The following is a 13426-nucleotide window of genomic DNA, read 5'->3' as shown; positions in this document are numbered from 1 at the left end:
TGAGCCAAAGGGAGGAACATATTCGTTGATACTGTAACATGTTAGTAGCCTTGGCTTTTCTGCCAGCTGACGGTATTTGTGGAGTATTTGAATCTTTGCAAGATGTAATGCCTCGGGAATTGGAAGAATTAATAACTTATTTTGAAGACAGATGGGTTGGTCGCCAATGTCGCAAAAGACATACTGTTTTTAAACCAGAATTCTGTACCCAGGGAGACCTATCAAAGAGCAACAATTCATTAGACGGGTGGCACCGAAGTCTTCAAGTATCGTTGGGTCATAGCCACCCAACCTTTTATAAGTTTATAGAATTTCTCAAACTAGAGCAGGATCATACAAAGAAAAGGATGTTAAAACTCAGAGCTGGACACGAAGATGTTTTCAAACACTCATAAAGCATAAAAGAACTCATAAAGCAATAAAGACATTAATTAACGACTATAGAAATCGAGCCGATAAGTTGGAGAACTTTCGAAATGTAAGTTACCAAATTTACCTATAGAAGTAGATTAATCTTAATATTTGTATAAAGATATTTTTTAGTATTTCAATAAATCGTTTCAACTCCATACCTTCATTTTAATTTTTGTATTTTGATAAAATGTTTCAACTCAAAATTTGTTTTCGTTATTACTTCCCTGAATTGTCCTTGTGTTTACTTCTTTGCCCACTGTGGAAGCACTCCGTCGGTTACGACGACGAGGGTTCCGGTTGATCAGAATCAACGGAACAGCCTGCTCATGAAATTAACGTGTAAGTGGCTGAGCACTCCACAGACACGTGTACCCTTAACGTAGTTCTCGGGGATATTCAGCGTGACACAGAGAGTGACAAGGCCGGCCCCTTGAAATACAGGTACAACAGAAACAGGAAGTAAGAGTGAGAGAAAGTTGTGGTGAAAGAGTACAGCAGGGATCACCACCATCCCCTGCCGGAGTCTCGTGGAGCTTTTAGGTGTTTTCGCTCAATAAACACTCACAACGCCCGGTCTGGGAATCGAAACCGCGATCCTATGACCGCGAGTCCGCTGCCCTAACCACTGGGCCATTGCGCCTCCACTGCGCTGAATTATCTTTGAGCTGAATTGTCCTTTCGTTGAATTGTCATGCGCGGAATTATCGGCGCTGAACTGAAATAAAATAAAATTGCTCAAAATCGGTCAGGATGGTTATAAGCAGGGAGTAGAGAAAAAAATTAGGTCGAGGTGAAAAAGAAATTCGCAAAAGCATCGTCAAAACGGTGAAAATCCAACATGCTGGTGTTCTAATCCGAAACCCTGCCATTATTGAAATTAGTCATTACTCATTTTGCCCCTGCTTATACATAATCTTTTGAGAATGAATATTAAATGTTAAAAACCCCAAAAAATGCAGATACGCACTAGCAACTTAAAACAAAAGGAAATCGGAAATTACTTATTTTGCCCCACCCTTATAAAAATTTCAAATATTTGACGAATTGGAACTCTTTCTCTTTTACTCTTTTACTTGTTTCAGTCATTTGACTGTAGCCATGCTGGAGCACCGCCTTTAGTCGAGCAGATCGACCCCGGGACTTATTCTTCTGTAAGCCCAGTACTTATTCTATCGGTCCCTCTTTGCTGAACCGCTAAGTAACGGGGACATAAACACACCAGCATCGGTTGTCAAGCAATGCTGGGGGAACAAACAAAGACACACAAACGCACACACGCATATATATATATGTATATATACGACGGGCTTCTTTCATTTTCCGTCTACCAAATCCACTCACAAGGCTTTGGTCGGCCCAAGGCTATAGTAGAAGACACTTGCCCAAGGTGCCACGCAGTGGGACTGAACCCGGAGCCATGTGGTTGGTAACCAAGCTACTTACCACACAGCCACTCCTGCGCCTACGTACAGAATGGCGAAGAATATGGATAAAAGAAAGAAAAAGGTTCGCTTTAGTGAAAAACATTTGAAGATATGTGCAATAATAAGCCGAAGAAAATGTTTTTAGCTGTTGTGAGATGTAATTTTATAACTAAAGCTACTTCAAAGATTGCAACTCCCAACAGTAGAGGAGGTAATAAGCGTATAACAAAGAATATTAATTTTTAAGAATATCTTCTGCTAAGACTATAAAATTAGTACTATGAACATGAACTCAATACCATTGCAAGAAATAAATGGTTCAGAAAAATATTGAATTTCAAACGAAATTAAGCATTTCATGGTTTCCTTTAAACTCCCAGCCATCTTATAATTTTCGAACAAACAAAGCTGCTCGCGAGGAACTGATGATCTGCGTCAAAGACAGTTCACATTTCAGTTATTGAAATTCGGTTTCCTCTTGTTTTTGATATTCTACCTGGGAGTATAATATAAATAAACAGCGTAATCATGGCAGTCAAATACATTTCCCTTACATCATGCTCTTCATTGATTATACCTCTTCGTCATCCAAGTCAGAGAAAAATTAATGTCCTTCGTGTAACATCTATAGAGGCTACAGTGCTCATTCTGGTTTTTAAGGGTCCTAATCTATAAAAATGGATGTCAGCACACTAACAATTTCGCGAGCCGTTCTGCCTGAAGCTGTACCATGAACAACCCATATCTAACCTTATTGAAAGGAACTGCAAGGACAAGTGCATCAGAGACAAAAATGTTCTGTGATAGGTTTTATGACGGGGAAGACCCTAATTCCAAGTGACTGAATTCAGTTCTGTTCAATGTGAACTGTGACAACCAATATTGTACAAGTATCAGACATCGTTCAAAGTGTTGCAGACCACGCGCTGGTCAACTACCAACGGGACTGTCAACTCGAGAATCTGAAATTCACGCTACCCAATTCTGCCATTCACTTATCAGAGCAAAAAATCGACATTTTCTTAAGAAAAGACGCAAGAAATATTTGCATTATTCCGCGGTTGTAGCTAAACTGTGCGAACATTTTAGAACAGCAACAATCAAATACAAACGAAAAAAGTTTTGAAAAATCTGAGGAGTCAATAATACATAGCAAGTTCAATTTTCAGCAACAATAACTTATTTTCTAATTCTACATTGTATTTCTTGTCTTCTTATACATATTCCAGGTGAATTACACAAACATCTCTTGATCTGAAACAGATCGATAAGCGCATTGCTTCCGGAAGCTTCTAGTGCATAATATATATATATATATGAGGTGATACAAAGCCCTTTAGTAACAACTAGCTGAAAAACATATCCAGCTTTGCTTCTACTCTAAGGAAAACGTATAGGAAACATAAATAAAAACAGGATATAAAGTTAATAGCTGGACGTCGAAAGATAGTGGAGGTAATGATTGAAGAATTGGATTAGCAGTAAATTATTAGAAGGTATGATTAAATTTGGCAAAAGATTCCGTCATCTAAGTCATAAGCTGGGACCTTATCGCATGACCTTATTCGACCAAAATAATTACAAAGGAAGTCAATCTGATATGGATTATGATAGGAAATTACTGGAGTATGTAGACCTCAGTAAGTTCTGCCATGTTTGAAGGTAACAATGTAGGATAACTTAGTCAAAAATAATTTACCATGGCTTTCTAGGAAGATCCACATTATTATACATGAGTAACGTAAGAAGAAAGACAGATTTATAATTAGAGAACTGTAGAGAAAGCAGAGAATAGCTTACTGTAGTTCAGTGGCTCCCAACCTTTTCACTACCAAAGACCCCTTTTATTTAAATGAGTTTTCCCACGGACCCCAGGATTTTGAAAAGTCTGTCAGCTAAACATGTTGACGGACCTCCAGTATTACCTTTGCGGACCACCTGGGGTCGCGGACCACCTGGGGTCGCGGACCACCTGGGGTCGCGGACCACTGCTTTAGTTGAAAGAAAGACATAAGCATAGAGCAATTATTAAGTTATCTTCATCCACAAATAAAATCAAATATAAGCTGCCCAATATTCTCTGGGGTTGATGTTGTGACTTCATAGTCAATAATTAAAATGAAATACATATAGACACGCGTGTATTTCAATGGACTCACGAATCAAGTAACTTCGTGTGACGATCAAACTGCTTGCCATCACTGGAGGAATTGCTACAGTTAAGAGGGTCTGAAATTGTAGAATCTCCATCCGACAAATAATACATATATGTGAGCCTCTATATACACTGCTATCTATCGTAGCAGTCGTTCACAAGCAGTCATGAATGCTAATCCAATTCTTCAATCATTACCTCCACTAAGTATCTTGTTGAAAGGCTTTCGACGTCCAGCTATTAACTTTATATCCTGTTTTTATTTAAGTTTCCTAACGTTTTCCTTAGAGTAGAAGCAAAGCTGAATATGTTTTTCAGCTAGTTATTACTAAAAGATGTGCCTGGATTGTCGTTTAGATGGCATTTAGGTAACATTTCTCGTCCAATGTAAGTATTTTCGTGACGAGAAAAACCTTCAGTTCGTGGAATTCTTGTTTGTCTTTGTATCTCATTCATGAGAACCATTTCTACCGAAGAGATTTATTTGGTGCTTCACTGGTATTTTATAGTGGAATCATAATGTTTTTTTCATTTAATCCCTGTACATTGTCCAAGTTTCAACACCTTAGATCGGATAGAACGACTATTCTGTATATCTTGCACTTGATTTAGGTGGAAACGTGTTCATTGCTTCGATTTTATGTTAGAGTCTTCAAGAATTCCAAAAATTCCACGAACTGAAGGTAATTCTCGTCACGAAAATACTTACATTAGACGAGAAATGTAAACGAGAAATCTAAACGATCATCCAGGCACATCTTTTAGTAACAACTATCTGAAAGGCAAAAAACATATTAAGCTTTGCTTCTACTATATTTTATGCTGAAGACTGTAGTTTGGTGGGGCTGTTCATTATATGCGTGCAAAGGTACGCGCATGCGCGCGTTCACACACACACACACACACACACACACACACACACATACGCACACAACCTTCCGAAAAGTACTCTTGAGTTAATCAATTTTCTTCACGATTAAATAAATGACAGACACGTTTCTTACTGGTTTGTGAAACACTAGTTACTTTGATACGTTATGAACTTGTAAGTTGACTTTACGATTTGCACTGTTGAATAACTACAATGCTACGGTAGAAAATTACTCTTCTTATTCAAGACTGTATCTCAATCAGTATATATAAGTCGACCGATATATATTTAAAACACAGAACTGAAACCTCAAAATGGCGTTTAATCAATAACTATCAATCCCTTTTATTTAAGAACAAGGCTGCAGATTTTTAGGCTGTTCAAATTGTTTGCTAATGAAAGAGATGAACAAAAGTCTTCTTATAGACTCTACAATGTAAAGTATTCACAAAAGTTTATTTCATGCTTTTCTATGAGTTCCCAAGACATTTTGCGATACTGATTCTGTTGTGAACTAGACATATCTATCTATCTATCTATCTATCTATCTATCTATCTATCTATCTATCTATCTATCTATCTATCTATCTATCTATCTATCTATCTATCTATCTATCTATCTATCTATCGTTCGTGTAATGATATGTATACATTTACATGGTAAATAAAATATATACTATTGAAATATATCCCCTTCCCATTTCCTTACAGACTTCCACTCCATTTGAAGCAAGGATGCCTTTTAGAAGATGTGCAGCAAGCCCAGATAACTTTTGTTACATTTGTGGCGAGTTTATGATTAAGAAACGTCAAAGGACCATTACCAAATTTGTCAAAAACCTCACTATGCCTACTTTGGTGTGAAATTAGGAGATCAAGATAGGAAGTGGGCTCCACGTAAAGCCTGGTCAATTTGGGTTGAAGAACTTAGACAATGGACGTTTGGGGTTCCAGTGATATGGAGATAGCCTAGAATCACAGCGACGACTGCTACTTTTGCACAGGTAAGGTGCAGGGACACAATGCGAAGAGTGGGAAAAATATTATTTATCCAAATATTCCATCTGCATTGCGAATTGTTGCCGATGGGCCAGACATACCAATCCCATCACCAGTAGGAATCCTTGAAGACGTACACTTGAGATCTGAGTCAAAAGGCAGAAATAGCAATGATGAAGACTTCAATAGCGTTGAAGTTGAAGAACTCAAGTATTCAACTAGTGTAAATTAAATGATATAAGTAAGGGTCTCAGGGCTCGGAAAGGTGTTAGCAGAGCTTTTAGGCTACAGGCTTAAATATTTTAGATCCACACGTATCAGTCTATTGGTATAGTTTGCACGAAATCAATTTGTTCCTTATTTCGCACAAAAAAATTTGGTTTATTGTGTTGATCAATCCGGACTTGTAGGAAAGTTGAGCATAAGTTTCGGCTCTGATTAAAAGAGATTCTTTATTGCCTCTTCATAGAGAAATATTAAAGCTGTTCTCCTGCATAATGGTAATAAACATGCTTCCATGCCTGTTGGAGACTCAGTGATCATGAAGAAAACATCAAAAATCAGTGTCATTCTTCCACAAGATTAAATTTAAAGATCACAACCGAGTGAATCTCAGCGACATGAAAATAATTGGAATGTCGCTTGTACATTAGTCAGGCTACACAAAGCTTCCTTGTTTCTTGTGTGAATGGGACAGTAGCGCCAGGAACCGTTATTGGTCTAAAAAAGAATTGCCATGTAGGAATACATTTACACTAGGAACAAAGAATATCCTTCGAGAAAGTTTGGTTTATCCGAAAGATATTCTTTTGCCTTCTCTACATATAAAACTTGGCCTCATGAAGCAATTCCTAAAAGCTTTGCTTCAGGACGGAGAGGGCTTCAAGTATTTGCATAGCAAGTCTCTTGCTCTATCAGATGTGAAGTTTGAAGAGGGTGTATTTATAGGGACAGATACAAGAAAACTAGTCAAGGATAAAAATTTCGAATACTCTCTTAGTGATTCTAGAAAAAAAGACGTATGGATTAGTTTTAAAGATGTGATGAAGAACTTCTTGGGGAATCGCAAGTACTCAAACTATCCAAACAACAAAAACATAGTAAGAAGAACGCTTAAAAAATTTCCAGGTTTTAGGATGTAAAGCCTGGATAATTCTTATATACCCATTTGAATTTCTTACTAGAAAATCTGGTGATGGTGGTGGTGGTGATCGAGGGGTGAGTGAGCAGCAGGTGGAAAAGGTAGAAAGAAAATATCAAGGAAGAGGGAATGTCAATATGATGGCCGACTACTGGTGGATGTTGTATAGTAAATGTCCACTAAATACTCTCAAACGAAAGAGTTCAGGTGTAATTTCCAAGTGAAAAAGAAAAACAGAATACAAAAAATGAATTGAACCCTTGTAGAAATTTATTTCTTCACCTTTCAGTTGCATTTGAGCCATTTATTTTGCTAAATAAAGTACCATATTCATTTTTATTAATTTGATTTTATATTATAATGTGTGCATTTACCAATAAATTATGGTATATTTTATCATTAATTATGAGAAAACTTTAGGTAATAGGAAAGAGGTATTTTGATATTTCAAATTACAATCCAAAAATATATGAGGTAACATACAATTATCAAAACAGTTTTCAAAATGTTCCATTTCGCAGACCTGTGTTATTTTAAGCCATGCTAGAATATCCATGCTAATAAATAATTTTGAGGCTCAGCTACCTTTTAATTAACTATGCCTAAATGCAAAAGATATAAATGAACACACGTACAAATACCTATATGATAGATCACTGACCACTAAACCTTATTTATTTTCTCTCCCTGTTTATTTTTGTGTTCCTTTCTGTCGAAGAGCGTAGGCTCGAAACATAAAAGACTTTCTTACTTCCCGTGCGTTAAACTAATACATCTGTTTGTTGTTTACACACTCGTCTTCGTCTTTTGTTTTCTCCTAAATTCTCACTACACACACACACACACACCACACACACACACACACACACACACAAACAAACAAACAACACACATATTTGGAGCTCCAAAGCTTCTTAAGTTCCATTATTACCCCCAAATCCCCAATTGCGCTTTGATCCTATGGTTACTGCCTCTTAATGCCAGCCCTCTTTCGGCTAGAGATAGTATCACGGCCACAACACAGCGCAATATTTCAGTCCAAAATTTCTTGTTATCCTGCACTTGTTTTTCCGATTCCCTATAAATATTAGAACATTTCCTTCATTAAAGATTGAACTTCAACTCTGAATCTCTGTGGCCTGCTTTTCTTCACCTGCTTATATGTTCTCCTCTGATTTTTCCCAATGTTTAAAGCCATTCTTATTGGAAAACTTGTCACGAGGGCCTGACTTTACAGTGCAGTAAAAGCACCATAGCCTTTGATAGGTTCTACTTCCTCGAACGTTGCTCACCATTGTCCCAAATAGTATAAAACATTGAATTTTGTTAAAATAATGATTTGCTATCCCTTCTTTTCATAATAGCGCTAAGATTTAGGGTTCTGAAAGACAACTACTAAGTTAATTGTAGATCCAAAGATGGGACTTCGCTGTCCATGTCAGAAGGATGCAGTGATATAACATCTTCAATAAGTTGAGCTGCAAATGTTACTCCTGTTTTTTTTAGGAGTGAAGCTAGTTTCTTAAAAAGGGATATTTGTTACTCATTCTTCATTAACTTGCAAGTTTTCCTTATTTCGAAGCGCAGAAAAATTCTGCAAGTTGTGTTTTTGCTAATAAAATAGCATTTTCTCACTTCTTTCTTTGCAAATCTTTTTCGCGACAGATGAATATTCCGTACTGTACTGGATAATCTGTGTGAAAATATAATCTGAATAAAAGCAATGAAAAAAATAATCTAAGAAGCAAAACAGGTGATGCTAACAGCCATGTGAACTCTAATCGTTTAATCTAGTCACAGACGTACTAAACCAGTCAGTTTACACGTATTTCTGTTATTCTTATGTCTGGGGCAGATAAGAAAGACTGCAGCCAAAGTTAATCAAATGTTAATAGATAAGAGTTCAATCAATTAACAGTAAATCGAGGATTACAGATTAAGAATTTCGTTTTTAACTTTTTTCAGAATAATTTGTCACTTGCATGGGGCCTAAGAATATTTTCGGAAAAAGTATAGCTTTGAAGAGGAATTGAGTATTTCGTGTATCCTTCTAAACTTCAAACATCTACGTAACAATATTTAAGCTTTCACTATCACTTTATTAATAAAAAGGGTGTCTGTAGATGTAACGGTTCAAATCATCTTGTGAGAGAGGAGAGTACTTTGGATTGCAATTAAGATGTGTTGTTACTGGTGAAGCCATTGAGTTTATTTTTGTTTCAACATTACTTTTCGATGTCTTAAAAAATCCACCTATTTACGACCAGTAATAGACATCTTCTGAAATAGAAACTAATGTTCAACAGAGAGAACTGAAAAATAGTTGTCAGAGATAAACTGAAAAGTAAGTTGAAGAATAGCACCAGTGACAGTATCAATGATGAATTTTTTACGAACGTAGCACGAAAATAGCAATAACAAGAAATTGTTAGGTTGGCGAGGATAAAAAAATACAGGAAAAAGAAAGAAGAGATTAGGCTTAATAGAGAACAAATATTTGAAGAAGTCATTATCCAAAGTTGAAAGAAAACAAAAACAAAAAACTTTTTTAATCTGTGGAGTGATGCTACGCGAAAGAGATAATTCTATAATAAAAAAAATCAAGTACAAATTAAAATTTTGAAAGCCTAACTGTCTTACCATTTTTTCGTAAATGTGATTCACTTACCAAAACTATAGGGGGTAGCAATATATGTGAACGCATGTTTGTTTGTTTGTGTGTATGTATGTATATATGTGTGTGTATATGTGTGTGTATGTGTGTGTGTATGTGTGTTTTAATTGCAAGCACACAAACTTGAAATTTACGGCTCATCGTAAGGTCAAGCAAATTCTATCTATCTATCTATCTATCTATCTATCTATCTATCTATCTATCTATCTATCTATCTATCTATCTATCTATCATCAATCTATCTATCTATCTATCTATCTATCTATCTATCTATCTATCTCTATCTATCTATCTATCTTCTATCTATCATCTATATCAAGATTGGTTGTGTAAATGCGCGTGGCTTGGGGTCCCCTTGGAAACAAGGGTACCTCTTAATGACATAAAGTCACATAAGTTAGAAATCATAGCCATAAGTGAGACCAGACTCCACAATCCGCGGGCCCTAAAGACCATGTTTGGCGGACAGTTCAACATTTATTTTTCCCCCTGTCTGCCGAGAATGGGCGGTAGTGGCACCGCGGTACTTTTTCACAAGAGTCTGGATCTCAAAGTAAGGAAATATTCGTAGACCCGGAGGGTAGACTGGTCGTCCTGGATGTCGACGGCAGCAATGGGTGCGCTTTTCGACTCGTATCAGTCTACGCACCGCCCTTAACAGGTGGGCGGATTTCTTTCAACGTCTAGAAGTATTCTTGGGAACGTCTCGTCCTTTACTCTTAGTGGGGGATTGGAATGCTACCTTGGACACGCATGTAGACTACGTGGGTAGAGATAGAAATAGACGGGGATGCAAATGCCTCAGAGACCTGCTCAGACGCTTTCAACTGTCTGACAGGTTCCGACTAGACCACCCGAATGCGCCAACGTGGACATGGAGCAACCGCATCGGGTCGTTGAGATCGTATCTAGATAGGATACTGTGTAGGACAGTAGACAGAGATAGCATAGGATGTCCACAATTCCACATAGTCAGCTACACGGATCACAAACTTGTGACATGTACGCTAGACTTAGGTAAGACACTTAGGCAGGGTCCCGGATACTGGAAACTAAACGCGTCTTTCCCATCGAGACAGGTTTTCAGAGACCGGATTAGCACACTAGTAAAGAGGGCTTTGACAGGAGCCATCATCAACAACAAGTGGTGGTTTGCCCTCAAGAGAGCAGTAAAAGCAGAAGCGATTAGGTACAAGCAAAGCCATAGATAGATAGAAATAGAGTAGAGGGTGAGCTAGTTAAGAAGCTAGAAGAGGCAATTAGAAGCGGCATCGCATCCGACGTTTTGGCGGCGAGGTTGGCCTTCGACCAACACTTCAACGCCAAACACGAAGGATGTGCTGTCAGAGCTAGGATGCGTGCTCTAAGGAACGAAGGTGTTGGAGCCGCGAGAGAGGCCCGGGTGGCAGAGGCGCAACAGGGCAACAAAGCCACCATTCGGTCCCTGGTAGATGAACAGGGGCGCGAATTGCTCGAGCCAAGTAAAATGTGTGAGGCCTTTCAGCAGCATTTTGCCCGACTGTTCGGAACGAGTGGAGGGCAAGAACGTAGGGTGGACTTCAGTGCCTACCTACATAGCCTACCACGACTCTCGACAAGAAAGGCAGGGTGCTGCGAAGGTGCCATCACGGCGGCGGAAGTGCAGGAAGCGATGGCAGAATGCTCGCGGGACAAATCACCGGGTTTGGATGGTCTACCCTACGAGCTTTACAATGTATGCCAGACTTGTTTGGAGATCTCTTGGCGGCGGTGTACTGCAACTGGCAGCAAAACGGGAGCATTCCTGGTTTTGTGAGCGAGGAGCCGTAACACTGCTGAAGAAAGATCTAAACAAGGGAAATGTAATAGATAACTTTAGGCCCATCACTCTGCTTAATGCAGACTTGAAAATTTTGGCCAAGGTGCTAGCCAAGAGGTTGGCGCTTGTCATCGAGAAACTGGTCGACAGGGCGCAAACATGCGCCGTGCCAGGCCGGACCATCCATGACAACCTCCACCTGATGCGCTACATCATAGACAGGGTAGTTAACGAACCTGGCATGGGTGGGGCGCCGATCAATTTGGATCAATCGAAAGCTTTCGATAGGGTGGACCATCGATACTTGGAGGCGGTCCTCGGAGCGGCTGGCTTCGTTCCCGTCTTCCGCGGCTGGATAGCCGCTTTGTACAGAGGCATCCGTTCGGTAATTCGCGTGAATGGACATCTATCGAGACCCTTCGACATCGCATGTTCGGTCCGTCAGGGATGCCTCCTCTCGTCGCTTCTATACGTATTGACTCTCGAGCCATTATTGCGGAAGCTGGCAACCTTGAGAGGCATCCCGCGAGAATTGGGATGCGGGACGAGCGTGTCTGCATACGCGGACGACGTCACCGTCATAGTGTCTAGTCATGAGCACATCGAGCAGGTCGGCGAGACACTGAAAAACTACGAAGCGGTGACAGGAGCGAAAATCAACCGGGAAAAGTCAGTGGGCTTGCGACTAGGCACCTGGAGAAGCAAGCCCATGCCGTCCACCAGCGCCTCCGTCGTGGGACGCTGGACCGACGGCCCGGTTGAGTTGCTCGGGGTCTGGTTTGGTCCGGACCTCCAAGTGGAGAAGAACTGGATCGACATAACGAGTAGGGTGGTCACTCTCACCCGGCAATGGGCCGAGAGGAAACTGTCCCTAAAAGGTCGGGCGGAGGTGTTGAACACGTACATCGCGTCCGTCATCTACTACCACCTGACCGTCGTACCTTGTCCCGACCCTACCATCACCAAACTACAACGCATTCTCTTTTGCTTCTTGTGGAAAGGATGCGTCCCGATGGTCAGGCGATCCATTTGCTCTCAACACCCGTTAAAAGGAGGGCTGGGCATGCCGTGGTTGATGATGCGCAGACACGCGCTGAGACTGCGACATCTCTGGCTCTATGTAGACGACGGTGAACAGGTGTGGTCGCCGTTTGTGAGGCACACTTTCCCGCAGCTCGTCTCCTTGACCGAACTGCAGTCGTGGATCAAAAAGAGGCCGAAGAAGGGCGAATGGAACCGCGAGTGTCGCGTTGCTCTCAAGCAACTCTGCCGTCCTGGGTCGACCTTGAGTGACTTCAACACAACCAAAGCATTCTATAGGGGTTTAGTGGAGGGGAGGTACGACGACGAGCTCGGGGCGAACCTGGACGTCGACGAGGAGTACCTGACCCGCCTGTTCAGGACGACTTTCGGGCCAGGGCCATGGACAACTTCCAGAGATCCCTGGCCTGGCAGTGCTACCGAGAAGCGCTACCCGTTCGGGATAAGCTCTACAGACACGGCTCGAGAAACACGGGGCCGACCTGCCCGAGATGCGGTCAGAGCGACGAAACCGTTCTGCACGCACTCGTGCAGTGTCCAACAATTTCCGACCTGTGGGCTTATGTCGAACAACTGCTGTCACGTGTGGGACGAGTCGGTTTATCAGCTGAGTCTATCGTCAATATTGTCACGCCTCCCTCCTTCAAACGGGAAGGAAGAGCTATTTTCATCATCCTTGTGGCTATGGCGAAAGAATGTATCTGGTGGACGCGTCTGAAAGGATTGGAGACAAACACTTTCCTCTCTGGTCAATCTCTCATCAACTTCTTCAAGTACCACTTGAAAAGAAAGTGAGAGTAGAGAGGCAAGTTTTGTCTAGCGAATGTTTTAAAAAAGATGGGTGAAGGTAGCAAGGATGGCACGTATGAATGACGAAGCCACCTTGAGCATGATCCTATGAACCCAGAA

At 40.5% G+C, this 13426-nt stretch overlaps 1 protein-coding gene across 1 annotated transcript in view; it reads right to left on the bottom strand.

Moving 5' to 3' along the window:
- Nucleotides 1-5911: 5911 nt before the first annotated feature.
- The window catches only part of LOC115209578, a 12984-nt gene continuing 5469 nt past the window's right edge, over nt 5912-13426 (bottom strand). The window contains exons 2-3 of the mRNA XM_029778015.1: nt 8640-8714; nt 5912-6081 (exon numbers count right to left, since the gene is read on the bottom strand). Of these exons, the coding sequence (XP_029633875.1) occupies nt 5912-6081; nt 8640-8714 (245 nt within the window). The remainder of the gene's footprint in view (nt 6082-8639; nt 8715-13426) is intronic.

This window comes from Octopus sinensis, linkage group LG3 (genome assembly GCF_006345805.1).
Source record: "Octopus sinensis linkage group LG3, ASM634580v1, whole genome shotgun sequence".
Lineage (NCBI taxonomy): Eukaryota > Metazoa > Mollusca > Cephalopoda > Octopoda > Octopodidae > Octopus > Octopus sinensis.
This window is presented reverse-complemented; position numbering and strand designations above follow the sequence as displayed.